This window comes from Amblyomma mixtum, chromosome 2 (assembly GCF_055824585.1).
Source record: "Amblyomma mixtum isolate Tamu chromosome 2, ASM5582458v1, whole genome shotgun sequence".
In the NCBI taxonomy this organism is placed as follows: Eukaryota; Metazoa; Arthropoda; class Arachnida; order Ixodida; family Ixodidae; genus Amblyomma; species Amblyomma mixtum.
Window position 1 is genome coordinate 318,689,230 of NC_143013.1, and position 21,566 is coordinate 318,710,795.

Below are 21,566 nucleotides of genomic sequence, written 5' to 3' on the forward strand. Positions count from 1 at the left end.
TTAGCATATTTTGTTGCTAGCTGGCATAGCAATAAATGCCTGTTTGTGTCAGCCAGCCTGTCGTTCCTTTGTTCCCTCAGAGCAAGGCCCGACGTGCTCGGCATGCGCTCAGTAGAGCACGCGCTTTTTCAACAAAACAAAACGGGGTAAAAATCCATGCACCCATTGCTGTGCCATGCTTTCCATAAGAAAGTATTAAACCCAAAACAAACTTTCAAGAAAACAAGCCTGAAAGTTCTCTAACTAGCACACATTGTCAATGTGTAGATGCTGACAAATATATTTATTTTGAGTGCTTAGAGTTTATTTTTGGGTGATATATTTCAGTACAACATAGAGCTTTGTAGATGCCAAAAAGTGTACTCTTCAAAAACTTTTTTTACAAGTTTTGCAATCTGATCCCCATATCCCTCCTTAAACTAAAACTTGGTGAGAGGACTTAGTGCTAATTACAACACAAACGTTAGAAATTGTTTCTGTGCCCATAGCATAACCTAATTTCCAAGTGCGGCACCAAATGAATGCCTCCGAGCTTAAAAACAAGCCTGGACAAAGGTATCATCATAACCAAAACATCTTGTGGCACAAGCCGTCCATCAATAGCGCTGTGCATGTCGAGCTAGGGTGCAGGCAAACACTGTCTGACGTCCACCTGCCTAAAACAGCTGAAGGAGAGAAGACAGACAAGGGTTGTCCGCCCGCGCCGCGCACACACAGTGCCCTGTTTATTTGCAGCCTGCGCAGTCGTGGTGCTGCCTCCGGCGGTGATGGTGAGGAGGAAGAGGGGGCGTGGCCCGGCCTCCTTCAGGTCCCGGCCTTTGGTTGGTGCGCCGGCATGCGGCGCCCGGGGCTAGCCCCTGCCCCACGGTCCCCCGGTCAGGGGGCCCCATGGCCTTGTTGCCTCAATCCGCCTGCACAGACATACGTCAGCATGTGGGGCAGACTGCTGTCTGGAGAGGCCTTACCTGCCCGATGCTGCTGCTGCCTGGATCTTCTTCCTCAGTACGGCTGCTGTGCTGCGAAGTGGGCTGTGGAGGAGGAAGGCGGCTGTCCAAAGCAGAGCCGGTCCCCTTGGTAGGACGAGTCCTGGGAGAGCATGCCCTCGGCCTGCGAGCGCAGCTCCTCCCCCAGGAAGCAGCTCTCCTGCGACAGCTGCGACAGGACACCCACCCCCGGCTGCGACAGGGGCCCACTGGCACCTGGCTGGGACAGCACCCCCTGCGAACACACACACCTCTGAGGCAAAACAGCCCCTTGTGCCCACGAAGAATGAAGAGCGAATGGAATGCTGGTTCATTCAAACATTGCTGGGGACAAAAGTAAACTTGCATCACAAGTATATCTAGAAACAGTCAAATGGCTGCCTTTAGGCCAGCCCATGCTTCCATGTTAGCCACGTGGTTACTGCCACTTACTTGATGCACCCACAGTGCATCATAATGGCTACATTTGAGGCCAACAGCAAGGGAGACACTTGCATCTGGTTGTGCCCTCAGGATGACAGTGTATTTATGGCAACACAAATGGCCCCACTGTTTCCTCACCTGGCTGGCCTGGCTGTTGAACTGTGAGCCTGGTGGTACTGCCCGCCGCCCAGCTGGTGGTGGCTGCTGCTGCTGACGGGCTGTGCGGCGGGGCGGGGGGCCCTTCGTGGGACCAGCAGCCCCCCGGCGTGCCTGCAGTGCTTGCTGGTGCTGATTGTAGAAGCGAGGCGGGACATGTGCCATGTTCATGAAAAGGCCCACAGGCACAGGCAGGCCTGGATTGGCCGTTGCCCGCTCTGCCGGCCCAATGAAGGCCAGTGGGTCGTGGTGGCGACCGAATGCGGCCTCGGGGAAGTTCTCCTTGAGAGGAGCCCAGGCCCCAGCACGGCTTGCATTCCGCCAGTCCGGCCCGCCATTGAGCTGTGACGAGCGGTCGTACACACTGCCAGGCACCATGGCTTCACGTGCATCAAACACTGTGGTGCTCATGAAGTGGCCACCCGGGTTCACGGTGTTGACCAGCTTGCGTGGTTTGCTGAACTGGATGAGGCTCTCCTTGAGATTGTTCAAAGGGCCCTCAACCAGTACCCGGTTCTCCTTGTAGAAACTCAGCAAGTGGTTCCAGAGGGGCTGCTTTGAGAGCACCTTTGGGTTGCCCACAATGATGAGGCCGTAGCGGGCACGTGTCAGTGCCACATTCAGCCGACGAGGGTCATTGAGGAATCCGATGCCTTGGTGCTCATTGGAACGCACACAAGACATCACGATGAGGTCTTTCTCTCGGCCCTGCACATGAAGAAAGGCAAGCTTACTGGAAAGGTAGGTCCCCCCTCAGCTTCGGGCTGTACTGAATCGGCACCGCCTGCATTACGATACATGAAGCAGCCACATACAATGCAGGTTTACGCTGACTGCCCAAGTTTCAAAAAGGCACGAAAACCGAAGTAGTGCCCCTTTTCCTGCACTCATTGTGATCAGAGCAGTCAACAATTACTCAAAGTATTATCCGAGAAGCATGTTTGTTTGCTTGCTTTTCATTTAAAACAGAACGGCATTCCAGGGCTCGCATGCCAGATCCCTCTCTTTGCAACCGCACCTCAGGGCAACACACTCTGCTATCCACACTGCAGAGCCTACCTAGGTACCAAAAAGACCACCCATGACAGACACTCACGCGATGCACAATTGGGCGCTGTATCACCATCTGCACCCGGAGGATTCCGTTGCAACAGCATCTATTGGCAAGGTTTGGAAAGTGTCCTGGCTTTTGAACCATATCACTAAAACTTCATCCATCCTGCTGTTCTAGAGCTTACTAAAATGCCAAATTTGATCAGCTGGCTTTCAGGTAGCAGCTCATTCGACAAATCTTCAGGTGTGAAGAGGTAAAAGAAGTTACGCCCCCCTCCTTCCATAGAATTCATTCGTCACCAACACCAACTGAAAAAAAAAAAGATGGAAAAAAGAAACTGCAAGCTCGGCTATCAGAGAAGAAGAGAGTAACAAAGATAAAACGTTATGTGAAGCACCTGTCGAGTCTACCTCTGCTTCACATCTTCATCTGATTGCTTTTCACAGTGGCACCACAGTCATGACCCCTGACTTGACCGGCCATGGAAAGTGCGATAAATTTTTCTAACAGCTGAAACTGGGAAGAATGAAAGCTATAAACATGTGCAACAGTTTGTATAATCCAGTTTTCCTCTGATCAAGTTCTGGCTTAGTGCAGCTGGTTTTGCCGTATATGTACTTTTTTCATGTTTTTGGCATCTTTCACAAATAAATGTTCATGTACTTTAGCACACACGGCTGTGCTGTTTGTTTCATTCAGAAGTGTAACTAATACGCTACAATTTCAGCCATTGCAATATGCGCTGGATTTGTTACTTCTTGTGAAAAAAAATTTTTCTTTCAGTACACTCCAAATTGTCCCTTTTTCCATGGTAGCGAAAGAGCTTTGAATTACGGGGAGTCGACTGTACTTTGTGGAGGCTCATTTGTACCTGGGCCTATAATTCGCTCTGGCCATGATTACAGCACTGGTCAACCTGTTATGAAATTAAATGCGGACAAACACACCTGGAAGGCGTCCACACTGGCCACTTCAATCTCCTGGTAGAGCTTGGCGTGCAGTGCCCCCTGGAACTGCATGTGCTGCACCAGGTAGGCCCGCTGACCCTCGTATGGAGTGATGACGCCCACCTGCTGGGGCTTAACGCCACTGCGCAAGAAGCGCGTGCAGATCTTCTCCACCAGGGCCGCCTCGGTGCGGTTCAGGTACGAGGTGCCGCTGCCGGCCATCTCCTCCTGGCCCTGGCAGGCGTAGAAGAGCATGGGCCGCTCGGGCTGCGGCCAGGGGAAGTCCAGGCCCCGCATGCGCCGCTCGTCGGCGAAGACGCCATTCTGCAGCGAGCCCTCGTAGAAGAAGTTTGAGGGGAACTGGGCCAGCTGTGGGTGCATGCGGTACTGCACCTCCAGCCGCAGGGGCCGAATGCCCAGCACCACGAGCCGCTCAAAGAGCGACTGCGACAGCCCCGCCCGGGCCGCCTTCTTGCACATCACCACGGGGCCCAGCTGGCAGTGGTCACCCACCAGGATCAGCTGCAAGGCAGTGGGGCCTCCGGTCAAAACATGTCCACGAGCCCAAACTACAACCGGAGTGTGCCCACCTTGTGCTCTCACTGCGTGCCACAAAGATGCAGGGAACACATTGCTGGTCCTTAAAGGGTAACAGAGTGGACTCCGAACGAAGACAAGCGTAGCAGGGGGTGGCAGAAAGTTAAGGGGGGACACTGGTCTTGAAAAAAAAATGTTTATTAATGAAGTCACAGTTACGAAATGTTCAGGGCAAATGTATTTTTGTGTGCTGATTCTAAATATGTCATTTAATTTCATGTAAAACAATTCCTTGAGCACTTATGCACTTTTTATGCTAGTATCTTGCGGAGAGTTTTGAAGAAAATTTGCTGTGGGAAACTCGCTGAAATGTATGCCATTGGGTTCTCTTGACACCAAGGAATACAATAAGGGTGAAATTGTCTTCCTGCCTATCATAGAACATAAGTTATAGGGTTTTGAAGTTGTCGCTTCAGAAATGAGAAGCAAAAAGTGTATTTCTGTGTGTGAAGTGGCAGCTTCAGTACCCTATTACTCAAGTTCTATGATAGCCAGGATGATAATTTTACCCTTATTGTATTCCTTGGTGTCAAGAGAACCCAATGGCATACATTTCAGCGAGTTTCCTGCAGCAAATTTTCTTCAAAACTCTCCACAAAATACTTGCATAAAAAGTGCATAAGTGCTCAAGGAATTGTTTTACATGAAATTAAATGACATATCTAGAATCAGCGCACAAAAATATATGTGCCCTGAAAATTTCATAACAATGACTAAATAAAATTTTCTTTTCAAGACCAGTGTCCCCCCTTAAGCGGGCAGATGAGATTAAAGGGAAACTGCATAGGTTTTAGAAATCAACGAGCTTAAGAGGGTCGAATGTGTGAAACTTGCAGGTAAAGATTGCAAAATCTTTTTGGGCTCGTACTTGAAATAGTGAAGTAATCGCCGATTAAAATCCGGACGCCCTTCAAGCTTCTCCGCAGCGCACAACGGCAAGTCGGGGCGCATGATGACATCATCGAAGGTATCGGTACATTTCCAATGCACAAACGCCTCTTTTGAAGGAAAAACAAAACGAACGTCACCGAAGGCAAACCCTGCCGAGAGTTGTTTGGCAGCGTCTAACGAGTCAGGGCAGGGTGTGGCTGACTACAGCGATAATTTGAAATCATACCTTCCGTGACGTCACACTGGATTTCTCTGCACTCCTCTGGTGCATTGAGGATAAGCGCAAAATTCAATAGTCGATTACGTCACTATTTTAAATGCTAGTGCAAAAACACTTGGCATACTTCACCTACAGCCTATATAGATTTGAATTCTTGAATATCTCGAAATTCTAAAAAAAGTGCTGCAGTTGCCCTTTAAGAAGTTTGCGGGATGCGGTGGCCACAGTTCGCAAAGGACAGGGTTAACTAGAGAGACATGGGAGAGGCCTTAGCCCTGCAGTGGGTGTAGTAGGGCGGATGATGATGACGGTCCAGTGACTGCCGCAGTACCTGCTTGGCCCCTAGGACGACGGGCACCATGCACTCGGGCTCAGTGGCCTGCATGCTCTCGTCGATGAGTATGGAGTGGAACTTGAAGCGGGCCAGCCGGGGATCTCCCGCCCCGACACAGGTGCAGCAGATGACGTCTGCAGCCTGCAAGGCACAAAAAGTGTTGCCACGAGTGTCATGCGCAAGTACAAGAATGTACCACATTTCCATGATTGTAAGTCGACTTATTTTTTTAAAATTTGAACATTAAGTGGGAAGGTCGACTTACAATCGAAACCAAAGTACAGAAGCAGAGAGCTAAGCACAGAAACCATCACTTTTCTGCAAAATACAATTCCGCCTATGCAAGCTCCACCACATTACGACCACAGCTCGTGAGACATATCCATAAAAAAAAAATCGCACAACGGTTACAAGTGTGCAAGGCAAATATATGAGCGTTAGCTGTGGTGTAAAGGCAAAGAATTTTTCACAGACACGCTATGTTTTTTTTTTTTCTAGTGCAGTAGCAGTAGAGCTCCCACTCGCAGATTTCCCCGTTGCAAGTCTCTCCAGTCCCACCAAGCCCACCATGGCAGGTGGCAGTTTAAATTAGCGATTGGTGGCGAGAGATTGGTTGCGACAGATTGTTCGGGAAGAGCAATGTGGGTCTCACATGACCCATTAATGGTAGCACCTGCCACCGCACGGTAGTGGCGCATCACTTAACCGCGGCAACACTGCGCCAGGAGTGGTATGAGGACGCCAGAGTGTGTAGAGAATGACCAATTCCACATATATGAGCATTAACCAATTAACACAATCACATCATGTTAAGGCGGGGCTTAAGGTCGGGCTGAAGTCCTGATACTGGTTTGAAGCCTGACTGACCTTGAAAACCGAGCCTTGAACCGAAACTGAAGTGCTAGCACACCTAATTCACATTTGGCCCAACCATGTTAAATTGTCCGCAGTTTTTTTTTTCACACGGTCAGACAGCAGCAGGCAGTGATACTCTACAGTGGGTTTCAAACCAGTCGCCTCCTGCAGCCGAGACGGACGCCCAAGCCACTAGCCCACACGTTGCCTCCAACACCCTGTCTCTCTTTTCCCCTCCCGCCCCTCAAGTAGGAGTAGAGAGAGGTTTCCCTCTCTCTCCTCCTGAACCCATCCCCCCTTTCCCCCACCACAGCCTCCTTCACCTCCCCTAAATGTGGAGGGTGATTTCCCTCTCTCGACTTTACCACCATGTCATAATGTACGTGCCTGCCCTGACCTTCCTTTCACTTCTGCAGTCGGGGCCCGTAGGCTCTTATGGAACACGCCGGGGGGGCGCAGTGGCAACGATTTCAACCTTCCACGTGGAAAACTCACCCCCGGAAGGTCATCCAAGGCCATTTTGCCCCCTTCCTATACAGTCGCCTGGTCACAGGCACTGCACTCCTGTACGAAGTAAGTCAGAAGAGGCCACACACACAGCTCAACAGTGGCAGCCGCCTCAAGGAATGGAGCCCCTGGATTGAATGCCATGGCACCCTCCGCGTATGCTTCTCATTGGGATCGGGGCTTTTTCTCGCTTTCCATCACCATTTCTTTTTGTAGGGTGGATGCCAATCAGCAATTACTACATTATTACAGATTTCACTCCACCCCGGGGGATTCCCTAAAATATAAGACCAACACCATTCCCACTTATTGATCAATTCGCTCTCAACCTACCATATGCTAGCCATCCCGTTTAGCGCAGTTGGCAGAAAGACTGCTCTTTCTGTTTATTCTTTTCCTTTCGACATCTGCATATTGTTTGCGCAGAGTGCCTGAAGAGCTCCTTTGTTTGCCACAAGGATGAGGCGGCAGGAAATACGTGAGCCTGGCAGTTTGCTTGGAGACATCTATGCACTCAGACGGGTCACCGAAGGATGTGGTCAGCACGAAAGCCTGCGGCCAGGGTCTGAACTGTCGAGCATGGTGACAGCGGCCCCAAAGACCCACGATTACTCGCGTACACGACAACACATCGGCCTCGCAGCCAGCATCTGCAGCCAATGCCCCCTACGAATGGACCTAGCCACTACAGTCGACGACCGATTTTTCAGACTCTCTAGGGACCGCGAAAACGACCGAAAAATCGGGCAGTCCGGAAAATCAAATTTCACCCAAAAATTCACAAACTTATTGCCAGTATGCCGGAGTAAGCGGCCAATTGTATTGCACACATTCTAAAGCTCCCCATGACTATATTTCACCGCGCGACATACCGTATAAATGCGTATAAGGGCCGCACCTTTTTTTTTTCCAGATTCGAGGGCCAATTTTTGGGGTGCGGCCCATACACGTGATGCGCGAAAAAAAAAAATTTTTTAAGCAAAAACACACCAACCAGGGAATGAGCGAAATTTATTCTACGTTCAATCGTCACTCGCGGAGTATTTCTACTCTTGAGCTGGTGCTCTGCTCTGGTGCGCACTCATCCCAAAAGAAGCCGAGCAGCATGTCCGCTGTCAACGCGTAGCCGTTGTTCCGAAATTCCATCACATAGAGGAGCAGCTTTTCTTCCAGTTCGGGAAACTCGCACGGCTTGCCTCGGAAAGCGCGCTTTTTGCAGCTTGCGTTTCTCTTTTGGTTGCACCACCATCAGACGCACTTCTCGGCCTGCCCACCGCACACTTACCGACCGTGTTCGAGAGCTAACTCCCAGCCGTGTAGCTTAAGGTGCTTGCCCATCGCGCTAAAACTGCGAAGCTCGGCGGCAGCACGCGAAAGCCACAATCACAACAATCACAGCAAACGCGCTAACATGCATGCTAACACGCCACAAAGGGCTGGAGCTGGCGATACAGATGCCGATGTGAATAGCAGAAAATCGTGGTGGAGAAAAAAGTTGACGATGATAATGATCACGGCCTTGGGTGCCGTCCATAGACTGCACTTGGAAGCTCCTGTGCGCGCGCGTGGCCTCCGCGAACGGCGCACCGCCGGAGCAGATCGCGGCGGCCACGATGCGCGCCGTGGCCGCTGCGATCTGCTCCGGCGGCAAGGCCAAAGCGCGCTTCAATCGCGGAGGCCACGGTGTGCGCGTAGCCTCCACGATCAAGCGCTCCGCAATCGTATTCGCGTTCCGTATTCGGGACTAAAGACTTGGCACAGGTGAGTTCCATGAACTCAGACTACGGTGCAAGTTCATGCGGCGAAGACATTCAAGAACAGTATGAATTCGAAAACACGCGAGCGCAGTGCCGACTCGCGCAGAATTTCAGGGTCGAAAGTTAAGAGGCTCCCTTTAAGATTGAATTTCGTTCTGTTTGATCAAGTTTTCGATCTCTACTGCATTTGAATTAATGAGGTTCCACTGTACACATTATATGGCGGCTTGGGTACTGGCGGTGAGCGCGAACGAGGTCCAAAAAATCGAGTGGTCAGTTGCGGTGCGTCCGAAATTTCAAGCGCTCTTACACATTGGCTCTATGGGTCATGTCACGGTGCCGCGAAAAATTCCGAATAATCAAGCATGTCCGAAAAATCAGGCATCCGAATTTTCGGTCGCCAAATGTACACAGTTAAGCAACCGTTTCTCCTCACTCTCTTGTATGCTTTTCTTCGTCCTCGCTGCTTGCTTTGTCTGTCACCCTGTTCTTTAGCATACTATTCACTTCACGTGCAACGTTGCTGTGTTGTTATCGCCCTTGTGTTTCCTTCCATATGTTAACAGTTCGGTTTGCAGCATCATTCTGTTCTTTACATCGTGCCTGGTTAACTGACACTGCTTAGTTGATGCTTGTTACCTAAAGTAAACTGTTCGCTCTTGAACTTGCCTATGCCTCCAGTCAGTGGCTAATAAGGCGTGGTCCCTATCACCGGTCAGCAATCCGAACCTTTTCTTTTGCACGAGGGGCGGAGAATTCAAGTCGCTTCACCTCCTCCAAGTGCAGTGGTGGGCAGGCTGGCCCGATTAAACTTTCGGTGCCAATCATAAATCTAGTCCGCCACAATATCTTGAAGCACCTGCCAACCAAGGCAAGTGGCAGGCAGCGCTGCACGCACAACTGCCAAAACTAAAGAATGAGCTAATAAGAGCTATTGCTCCAAAAACCGTGCCACGCCACATGCAAAACCAGGAGAAGTGATAAAAATGCTTGCCTCCAGGAGTTCCCGCTCACAGGCCTTCTTGAGCATGCGGTAGCGCTTCTCATCGGCCGAGGACAGCTCGCCCGTCTCGTCCTTGAGCTGCTGCAGCTTGTGCAGCTCCGAGTGGCCGTCCATGCTGCGGATCTGGTTGTGCAGCGCCAGGAAAGAGACGGGCGAGTTCAGGGCCTCCCGGCTCTTGGCGCACAGCCGCACCACCCGCAGGCCCGTCTGGTGCACCTTCTCAGTCAGCTGGTCCACTGCGATGTTGCTGGGGGCGCACACCAGCACGGGTCCGGTGCTCTGCTTGGCCAGGTGGTACACCACGGTGGCAGAGGTGACCGTCTTGCCCGTGCCAGGCGGGCCCTGGATGAGCGACAGGGGCCGCTGCAGAGCATGCTTCACTGCATACACCTGCGAGCGGTTCAGCTCGGGCAGCTGGGGAGCCGAGAAGTGCTTGGGCAGGGGGCACCGCATCACCACCTCCTCCACCTCGTGCCCCAGCAGGCGGTGGTAGATGTACGCTGACACCGAGCACTCGTCCACAGCAAACTTGCGCAGGGCCGCCTGCATCCTGCACCAACGTGTCATTTCAGCTGAGCAGTGAGCTGCCGCTGAGGGCCTTCCGAAAGAAGATATTGCTACATTCCAAGCCGATTAGCGTATTTACTCACATAGTTTTTGCACTGCTTTCTTTAAAAAAAAAAAAATGGTCCAAAAAAGGGGTGAGCAAACTGAGGTTTTGCAAATGCGTTCTAAAAAAATGGCAGCCGATTTGCCTAGCTAGGCCAAATACAGAACCCTACAATAGTAAACTCGTATATGATAAAAAATAGGATATAGTGAAGTAAAACCCCGGTCCCATTTTGTCATCTATAGACAACTGGTTTGGTTTTGTGGGGTTTAACGTCCCAAAGCGACTAAGGCTATGAGAGACGCCGTAGTGAAGGGCTCCGGAAATTTCGACCACCTGGGGTTCTTTAACGTGCACTGACATCGCACAGCACACGGGCCTCTAGAATTTCTCCTCCAAAGAAATTCTAGACAACTGCATTTTTGTTTGTTTGCTTATATGAAGATTTTTTTTATAAGAAACTGCTACAGTAGAGAGCACCTGGCTGTGGCAACATACTTCCCACATACTGATATCACGGCACGCGGGCAGAAGAAAAAATTTTCTTTTAGATGCTGCACAACAATATGCCAGAAGCTGCCAGCTGATTTTGACAAAAACTTGTCACTTTTCAGCAGTGCATGATGAAGATCCGCAGGGAGTACAGCTACGGGCTTGGCCGGATCATCAACGCCGATGAGGTGCCGGTGTATTCCAACACGCTGAGGATATTTAATGAAGTGGGAACACAAAAAGTGAAGGTGAAGACAACAGGGTACGAGAAGCAGTGTGTCACAATGACGCTGTGCCTAACTGACGACGCTTCTGCACTACATCGTCAAAAGGAAAAACATACAAAACAATGAATGTCAACGTAAGAGTTCAAGAGAAAGGGTGGATAACAGGACAGCTGATGTCCAAGTGGATTTCAGTCATGTGGCAGCAGCACCCAGGAGCACTACTTGGCAGACATGAAGGCATACATGCGGTTGATGCTTCTGCTGGACGCGTTTCGTGGCCATCTTACCCCAGAGGTGAACACAGAGCTCAAGAACACTAATTGCGAAATGGTTGCGATTTGAGGGGCGGATGATGCCAGAGTTGCAATCTCTCAACATTTCAGTTCACAAATGTTTTAGAGCAAACCTTGGACAGGAGTATGAAGAGTAGGTGCGGAACATCGACATGAAGATGCTGAAGGGAAACTGCAAAAAGTGTTCCCCTGTCAACCATAACAACATGGATTTTGAACACGTGGAAGTGGGTCCAAGTCGATGTTGTGGTCATGTCGTTTAAAAAGTGTTCGATCACAAACCACCTCGACGGACCGGAAGACATCTGCTGTGGGATATGGAAAGCAGCGGCATGACAGACTGGAGCAGCAGTGAGTGTGCCTGAGTACGAGACACAAGCACTGAGTGCACTGTTTGAGCCTGTTTTTCTTGAATGTTTTGTCAAATAAAAACTTATTTTTCACACCAGTCTCCTAGAGATATCGCCGCAGAAAAAAGGAGGGGTCATTATAGATTTCTGAAATATAAGCACCCACCCCTCATTTTGGGCATCAAGGCCATAAAGAAAGGAGGGGAGGGGGGTGCTTACAATCGAGTAAATATAGTATCATTCAATGAAAAGAAAAGGCACAGTAACTGCCCTGCTTAACTCTTTTGCTACCGTCCCATAGGCCATCGAACACCCGTGTTCGAGATTGAAATCGCACGCGGAAAGTGCACAATCCAGAGCTCTGTGGACGTGCTGCGCCATATAGTTTGTGAGCTCGACAACTGTTCTTTTGGTTACAGTCTTGGTTTCAGTGTTTCGACATGAGGGGGCGCCGTGAAAATTAAAACTCAATGGCCGCAGCAGCATCAGCCGGAGAAAATGGCATCCGCATCACCACGCACTCCTCGAAAGCAAAAGCCGACACAAGAGCGTTTCAGCCAGTTTAGATTTCGTTTTTAGCAATGAAAGCAGGTGTTATGAGTCAGGCAATGATGTACAGATGTCGGATTTCAGTTTTGACAGCAAGACTTCGTCTCAGGGGCCTGGAACGTCAGCGCATACTTGCATGTAAGTTCTGTTTTCGTTCACTATGTTTTCTGCGGTGAATGAGGTTTGTAATTGATGACAGTGGTTTATTTTTTGAACTTCAGGGTATTCACAACGTATGGCGAAGACAGTTTGCCAAATGCTCATGGTCGCATTGCGTTTTTCAACCAAGATGACAGCTAGGTGTCCATATTGGCGCATCGCTGCAGAGCAGCGCTCGGAGATTCCCTCGACCTCTCAACTTTTTTTTTATGTTCTTCACGGCAGAAGTGATGAAGACCGTGTGCGAAAACACTAATAAGTATGCATGGATGAAGATTCTGAACAGGCAAACATACGCTCGGTGTGACGGCTTATGGGAAGAGGTGAATTCCTTGGAGATGCTAAAGTTCATTGGAATTGTTGACCTGCCGCGACTATATCTCTATTGAAATACAGGAATAATCTATTCTGGCCTTCTGCCATCAAAAATAATTTCCCGAAATTGGTTTTTTTGCTTTCTTCGTTTTGTTTTTGCATGTAGTGGACCCGGAGCATTCAGTGGCGGCAGCATCTATATTGGCAAGGCTTGGAAAGTGTCCGGGCTTTTGAACCACATCAATAAAACTTCATCCATCCTGATGTTCTAGAGCTTGCCTAAAATGCCAAATTTGAGCAGCTGGCTTTCAGGGAGCAGCTCATTCAACAAATCTTCGGGTATGATAAGATAAAAGAAGTCCACGCCCCCAATCCTCCCTTAGAATCCATTAGTCTCCAACCGAAAAAAAAAATGAAAAAAAAAAACTGCAAGCCCGGTTATCGGAGAACAAAAAAGGAACAAAAATCAAACGTTATGCGAAGCACCTCTCAAGTCTACCTCTGCTTCACATCTTCACCTGATGCTTTTCACAGTGGCATCACAGTCAAGACCCGCGACTTGACCAGCCATAGAAAGTGCAATAATTTTTCCTCATAGCTGAAACTGAAGAATGAAAGCTATAACCATGTGCAACAGTTTGTATATTCCAATTTTCCTCTAATCAAGTTCTGGTTTAGTGCAGCCGGTAATTCGTTTTTGCCGTATACTTTTTGTGCGTTTTTGGCATATTTCACAAATCAATGTTCATGCACTTTTGCACACACGACTCTGCTGTTTGTTCCATTCAGAAGTGTAACTAATAAGCTACAATTTCATGCATTGCAATATGCGCTAAATTTGTTACTTCTTGTGAAAAAAATTTTTCTTTCCGTACACTCCAAATCGTCCATTTTTCTGCAGTAGCGAAAGAGTTCATGTCGAAACCCAAAATGCACAGCGAGAGGGGTTGAAAGAAGGAATGAAAGGAGGCAGAGATGTGTCCGTGCTTAAGGGGGGACACTGGTCTTGAAAAAAAAAATTTTATTAATGAAGTCACAGTTACGAAATCTTCAGGAAATATGTATATTTGTGTGCTGATTCTAAATATGTCATTTAATTTCATGTAAAACAATTCCTTGGGCACTTAGGCACTTTTTATGCTAGTATTTTGCGGAGAGTTTTGAAGAAAATTTGCTGCAGGAAACTCGCTGAAATGTATGCCATTGGGTTCTCTTGACACCAAGGAATACAATAAGTGTGAAATTGTCTTCCTGTCTATCATAGAACTTAAGTTATAGAGTTTTGAAGTTGCCACTTCAGAAATGAGAAGGAAAGTGTATTCCTGCTTCTGAAGTGGCAGCTTCAGTACCCTATTACTCAAGTTCTGTGAGAGCCAGGATGATAATTTTACCCTTATTGTATTCCTTGGTGTCAAGAGAACCCAATGGCATACATTTCAGCGAGTTTCCCGCAGCAAATTTTCTTCAAAACTCTCCGCAAAATACATGCATAAAAAGTGCATAAGTGCTCAAGGAATTGTTTTACATGAAATTAAATGACATATCTAGAATCAGCGCACAAAAATACATGTGCCCTGAAAATTTCATAACTAAGACTAAATTAATAAAAAAATTTTTTCAAGACCAGTGTCCCCCCTTAAAATAACGACCACTCCTGGGTTCCAACCCTGCGAGAGCCTTGACAGCAAAGTGACAGGTCCAGGCAGTGCAAAACGGAACTGATGGATGCACGCACCTGTCGAAAGAGGTTGACTTCCAGACAAAGTCCACCACAAAGTTGGAGGTGCATTCAGATGGGACGCCAAGGTTGGTCTTCATTTCGATGCCCACTTCTTCACTGTAGTCTGGGAGCAGGTCAGTCAAGAAAGGGGCCACACAGAAAGGGAAGCACATGTTGCCAAACAATACCCCACTAACCGTGCCATAAAGCCCTGCACTGTGAACAACAGGCCGCCTGTGAACAAAACCACATCTACTGACTTCTAACGTTCAGATATAACAAGAACCCATAGCGATTACTGTTTTACAAGTACTAACGAGTCCTGCAAGGTGCCTAATCATCTAAAGTTATGAGCTGATAATGCACTAACCAGGGATTCTTTTCCGCCTCAGGAAACCCCAATGGCTTTCAAAAGTTGCCGCAGAACCACACATGTCTTGGGTTTCAGCCCTTTCTGTCTAACATGGATGCTAAAAAGAGCACTTAGACCCACAGGCGCCCAAAAATATGACTGCAACAAAATTCAAATGACTAGCACTCAGTAAAACAGCCTGCCACAAGCAATTACTAGGGGCATGTGAATATTTGATAATTTCAAATATTTGGTCGAATAATAAAGTATTTGGTATTCACTTCGAACCAAATGTTTGGTATTCGAAATATCAAAGCACACATCTCAAGCAAATGTTTCTCGCTCGCTTCGTGTCGTTCTGCATCAACATACCTCCCCCAAGATGGCACCGCGGCACACGAGCAGCCAAAGCCACAACTTCATGAACACGTACAGTCGCGGGTAAAAAAGATTAGCACACATGACGGAACACCAGAGCGCCGGAATGACAATGCGTGGCGCTGCGGGTGGCGAAGAGGCTGATAACGAGAGTGCCGGGCCGTTCCTATTCTACAGTATAAGGGGGGTTCAGCGGACTGCCACGGACAGCAAAGTTACTGGCTAAAAGCAGCGCTATCATCTATTGTTCCCGCGAGTTCTTTTTGATAGACCATCGCGGACATAAAAAAAAACAGTAATAGAAAAAAAGCCATCTCAGCTCATGATAACCGAACCAAAATAAATGCCGCAAGCACAGTCATGTAGGGTCGGCAGTTCAACGCTCGGGCGGTGCACGCGTGATAAAGCTTACTTCATGCCGTCCCCCCCTACGCTGCAAACATGGAAACGGCCCGTTAGGCCGGTCTGCGTACCGCAGCGCCGCGTGCTGAGATATACGAATTCTAATCGCCAGTGATCTGTGCTAATATTTTTTGCCCGTGACTGTACTAGGCATATGTGCTGTGTGTCTGCATGCTCACGCATATACTGGAGCTGGTCGTTGCAACCACGCAGCATGTTTGAGATTTCCGTAAATCACTATTAGTATCGAAGCTCGACTCAAATATCGCATTACTAACTTCGATGTTTGAAATATTCGAATATGCGCACAACCCGACTATCTCAGTGACCATGCCATGTGTTCCTGTGCTTTTGGTGGATCCCCTATTTATGAAGAACAATGCTGCGCAGGCACAATGATCCACAGCTGTTGGCAGCCCAGCCTCGCACTGTCCTATTTTGTTCAGCACTGGCACTGGCTCCCTTCTGAATGTAGCTCAGTGCAGACTGTTTCAGCAAAACGAGTGCCACAGGGCATCAGTGCTTTACTGCACAGTCACCAAACACACCAGCCCAATGCATTAATGCAGTAAAGGATACTGTCTGGGATCTTGATGACATGGCCCACGCCTGACCACGGCTTGTGGAGCTCCCCGAGGTAGCGTAGCCGTAGCTCATCTCCATGCATCAGCCGCATGTCTGAAACAGAAAAATGGCACTCGCATCAGAGACACCAATAGCGGAGAGGATCCTCTGCTGCTCTCACTGGCCAGTCAACACACTGACAGAAGGGCACATTCAGTGTACCCTGTGTGTTGCCACAACCTTTACACGGATACAGAGTAAGTTCCTTAATTCGACCCCGTTAATTCGGAAATCCGGATAATTTGAAGTGCCGGCTCGAACCCAGTCAACAACCATCTATGTCTGTGGTGTCATATCCTGGTCAATTTGGATGCCATGAGTTATCACACCGGTTAATTTGAACGGGCTCCCAAAGGGAGGCCGCATCCAAGTATGACCAGCACAGCATGAAATCGTCGAAATAGCCCTACTCAAAATATAATTCCATGCAGCAGAGTTGCTCGAGACCCGCGAACCTCTGACAATGGCATGAAATGGCAGACGTGATGACGAATAGATGGCCCCATCTACGAGAGCAGTCCAACCACTTAGTTTCGGTTTCACTTTTCTGAGTTAGACTAGCCCACAGCGGCGGAGTTTCGGACGCTGTGTGGTGCATCACTGTTTTTTTCTCCCTCCCTCACGGTATGAACTCTGCACAAACAGGCAAGTTTTTGATTGAGTTTTCAAAGCAAAAGTTCAGAGTAACCTCTGATGTTAAGTTGCACTGCTTACCAGCAATGACAGAAACCAGCAGTAAAGAGCTGGATACAGTAGAACCCCACTGTTACGTTACCAGGTGTTGCGTTTTGCCAAATGCTATGTTTTCAAACGCATGCAATACAAACCCAGCTCTTACATCGCAACCCTTCTCTCATGCTACGTCAGCAATGTCACTTTGTGATATTGGTCAACCTAATGCCAGCATTCCAAGGGCCTAGGTTTACCATGCAGAATGACGATAGCAGACCGGCCAAAGCAGAACCTAGAGTCCACGGCGCTTTGGACATCAGCGTGGTCAACAACTTCTGACGAGCAGCACCTACACTGACGCCGAGCACACTTATGAGTGGCGTGGATCTCATTGCGGTTGTCGGTGCAGCAGCATCGCTGCTGCAGCACGAGCACAAATGACCGAAGGCACAATAACCAAATCATGCCGCTGAAAATGCTGAGCACGCAGCGCAGTACGCGATGCAATTGTGGCTCTGAGTCACGTTTCTGTCATCCACATTTTCCTTCTCGCCTCCAGCTTAAGAACGAGATTTCGTGATTGCAATAGAGGACTGGATAGGACTGAAGCAACCACAACAAAAACAACGCAGAAACACACACATGTCCGAACTTCACCAGCTCCCTGCACCCTCCCTGCGTTGCTGCCTTTGATCCATCAACAGCTGCCCAGGCAGACCGAGAGACATCGTGGGGCATCTAGGACATTCTCCATATGCTAACAGTCGCAAGAGCCACTAAGCTTAGCAGATCCCAGATAAGCACACTGCCCTTACTAGTTATTAAAAAAAAAAGAAAAAAAGCTGGCTGATAACGATGTGCTTTTTCTTTTTACGTGCTTCCCGGCTGGTATGGAGTTATAGTATATTAAAGCAATGCAGCATTTTACTGTTCTAATCATGAACAGAACAGATTTGCCTGTCTTTAAACTCACCTGTTGAGAAAACAAGGGAAGGGAAAAGAGGCGCTCATTATGGCATGCACAACAGAAGCCAACAGTCACCGATACCAAGGAAGCCAACCAAGGGCCGGTGGCTTCCGTCACGTATGTCATAACGAGCCCCTCTTTTCCCTTCCCTCGTCTGCTGAATAGTTCATAGAGGGCCTCGAATCTGGCAGTCTTGATGCCGTGGGTAGCATAAAAAGGTTCTCACACAGCTTTCGCCCAACCCCCCACACCACAAATTAATACCACAAATTAAAAAAAAAAACATCGCCTATTCTCCTAGTTTTCGGTAACTTCCGTCCCGTCAACTCACCTGTGTCAGACTTGGCCACAGTGAAGTAGGCAATCATCTTTTTGTTGAGGCCTATGTCCCAGCGCACCTCGATGTTGTCCTGCGTTTGCGACTCCTTCAGTTTCTTGTCATAGTCTGCCTCCATTTTCACGAGGGGGCCGAAGATGTTCTGGTACTGGTAGCCATCCTCGTACCTACAGCCATTAAAAAAAAAAAAAAAGACAGCCCACAGTGAAGCTCACCACCGTGCTTAACGCGCTCCAGAATGCTTTACTGAGCTATGGCGAGGCACATATAAAACAGAGGACTGAGGCCCAATGTGTAGCTGAGCACAGCACGAGCTTCAGCTGAGTGAACACTGTTAAGCGACAGCTGTGAAGTGCAGCTACATACGCAATGTAATTGTTGCAGCACAGAAATCTAAGCACAAGCAATGTTCTAATGCTTTCAATATCTGGTCAAAAACGAAAAAACCCCCATTAAAAGTCTCCCTAACCAGTACATCGAAGCTGTGCCCCTCCTATTGGTATTATTCATGTTCCATAGGGCATCTAGGGGCTTTGGGGTCTGAGGAATGTGGTCACTTTAAACTTCCCCTATTTCAATCCCTACACGTTGGCAAGAGGCTATTGCATTAAAAAATATATTAAAATAAATTGCTTGACAAGTAAAACAAGACAGATCATCTTTTTAGTTTCCAACCCAGAAGAGGTCAGCTCATCTAGCAAATGGCACTAAACAAGCACACACATGTTCAGCAAGCAACCGAACAGCTTTTTGCTCCAAACTGAAAAAAAAAAAAAAAAGGGGGAAAACAAACTTGCCCAAACCTACCTGTTGCCAGCAAAAAAAAAAAGAAAACTGAGTATTTGCATGAATACAGTTCACAATTTCATAAAAGTACAATACAATTTCACAAAAGTTTTGCAAACGTGTTCTAAAAACTCTACAAAGGTGATAATGTGAAATGCATACAATATATTCCCGCATATAAGTCAATCCTGCAACTCACGCTCCTCACCACCAAAAAAAAAAAAAGTTGACTCCAAATTAAAAAAAAATTTTACTGTGTCGGGATACGCTGAGACGGAGCACTATTTCTGATGAACGCAGATTACACATCTAAATTCTCCGAGAGGCAGCATCTGGGGATGTATTTGCCCATCATCACACTATCCTCCCACACAATGTGCTTAACCCTTTGAGGGTCGAATTATTTTGAAGAAAACTTTCCCAGGTGGTCAAATGACTTTATTGCGGATCTTGAATCTACAAAATGTACATAATCGAGAATAAATAGTAAAAAAAAATTAGGAACAGTACTTTGGTGACAGCATCACTCACAACTGGAAAATGTTATAGAATTTCACGAGCGACGGTGATAAACAAGCTAAGAGCAGCACCAATAAAGATAGAAATCAACTTCAGCCGCCTCTGCAAGAGAGTGCCCAAAAAGAGAAAACACGTTTCGCGCGACTCCGTTGCGATCCCGCGGCGGAATCAAAACCGCGTAGGCGCTTTGCCACAGAGGGCGAGAATACCTCGCGAGCAACGGTGATAAGCAAGCTAAGAGCAGCGCCAATAAAGATAGAAATCAACTTCGGCAGCCCCTGCAAGATAGTGCTGACAAAAAGAAAACTCAAATTTCGCGCGACTCCGTTGCGATCACGCGGCGAAACCAAAACTACAAAAGGGGTGTTGCCGCAGTCTGTGCCGCCGCGCTAAAGCTAGACATAAGTTCTGCTTATCTCCGTAAGAAGGCAGCACAAAATTCAAACACTTCTTGTAAGTCCTAAGAGGTGGCAGCACCCCCCAGTGAGCACGCATTGTTCTTTTGGCGCAAAATTTCAAACGGAAGATCGAAACCGTACCTGTACGGCAAAGACCTTGCGGGACAGAAAACCGCCGCCGTACATATACGGCAAAAACGTTCAAAGGGTTAAGGGGGGAAGACTGGATCGAAGGTGACTTTTATATTTTTCAGCAATAAAATTTGGCAGACTGGCTTAAAACAGCATGAAACAATCAGATACATAGTTTCACAATGACAGCTTCAGTAGGTCCCCTATCATTGTTTATATGTTGTCCCCATGTTGCTTGCTTATGGAAAGCCTAGCATGACAAAAAAACAGGCTACAGGTCTGTACTAAGAAGTGTGGTGTAAATCAAGACTCTCAATTTATTTTTTTAATTTCTCTGCTATTTTTTTAAAGGACACAATACACACCTTCTCTTTATGTTTAGAATGTATCATACTCTAAATACAACGTAATAAAAGCATGTAAGCCTAAATGGTAAATCTCAGACTGATCACAACAAAACAAACGGGGTAAAAACCCATGCACCCATTGCTACGCTTTCCACGAGAAAGGTATTAAGCTCAAAACAAACTTTCGCGAAAACAAGCCTGAAAGTTCTAAGCTAGCACACACTATGTGTAGATGCCGACAAATATATCTATTTGGAGCGCTTGAAGTTTATTTTTGGGTGAAATATTTCAGTACAACATAGAAACAGTGTTGGAGATGCCAAAAAGTGTACTTTTCAGAAATCGACTTTTTTCGCAATTTTTGCGATCTGATAACCATATCCCCCATTAAAAATAATTTCTACAAGTGCACTGTGGATATGACGCAGTTGAAATGCCTCTACAAGAAATTGAAGAACTAATCGTGACCACTGGAGAACTAACCAATCGCAGTTCGAAGAATCCGCAAAAGGTGCTGCCATATGTGTACCTCACTTATATGCGTTTTTCAAATTTTTTTTTTGCTTATCACTGTTCTAATTTCGCTAAAAATTGCATATTCGGTATCACACAACACTAGCCTATCAATGTAGCTTGACTGAGTATTCCACATTAGTGCCCCCAAACAGTATTCACGTGACAAGTCCTGGCATTTTCATGTTATTATTTCCATCACTTATGACCTTTTGCACAAAAACTTTCACTAGCTGTAAAAAATTATTTTGTGCTACAAAACTAACCAGTAGTCTTTCTTGAAGGCTAAATATACTATCTGAGCAAAAAAAATATGTTTTTGATGGAAACAAAAAAAATGGCACCTGAAGCATCATGATATGTGTGAAAAAGAGGTGCAACGAGCAAACAATGCAACAAGCCACACATGGTGATGCAGCCACGTCGACCTTCCCAGGCCTGCTTTGTGCATGCCCGCGTGTTCATGCTGCTGGTCTGGAGCAGCAGGAAGCATAAAATATGCAAGTTCTTTTTTTCTTTTGTTGCGAAGGCAACACTACGCCAGCCAGCTCGGCTTGTCGTGTGGTCGCACTTCAGCCGTATGCCGTGGCCCACGAACGACCTTGAGCCGCTGTTGCCTAGCAACAACACAGCCGCGTTCTAACAGATGGCACCGCCGTCGCCGCTCGCTCCACCAGATGTGCTCCGCTGGGGTAGA

General features: G+C 47.7%; 1 protein-coding gene across 1 annotated transcript in view; it reads right to left on the bottom strand.

Moving 5' to 3' along the window:
* Positions 1-690: 690 nt before the first annotated feature.
* Positions 691-21,566, bottom strand: part of Upf1 (Upf1 RNA helicase) — a 30,650-nt gene continuing 9,774 nt past the window's right edge. The window contains exons 4-12 of the mRNA XM_089575223.1: positions 18,169-18,341; positions 16,154-16,252; positions 14,458-14,566; positions 9,719-10,277; positions 5,603-5,746; positions 3,564-4,085; positions 1,545-2,270; positions 966-1,218; positions 691-911 (exon numbers count right to left, since the gene is read on the bottom strand). Of these exons, the coding sequence (XP_089431349.1) occupies positions 1,000-1,218; positions 1,545-2,270; positions 3,564-4,085; positions 5,603-5,746; positions 9,719-10,277; positions 14,458-14,566; positions 16,154-16,252; positions 18,169-18,341 (2,551 nt within the window). The 3' untranslated portion in view covers positions 691-911; positions 966-999. The remainder of the gene's footprint in view (positions 912-965; positions 1,219-1,544; positions 2,271-3,563; positions 4,086-5,602; positions 5,747-9,718; positions 10,278-14,457; positions 14,567-16,153; positions 16,253-18,168; positions 18,342-21,566) is intronic.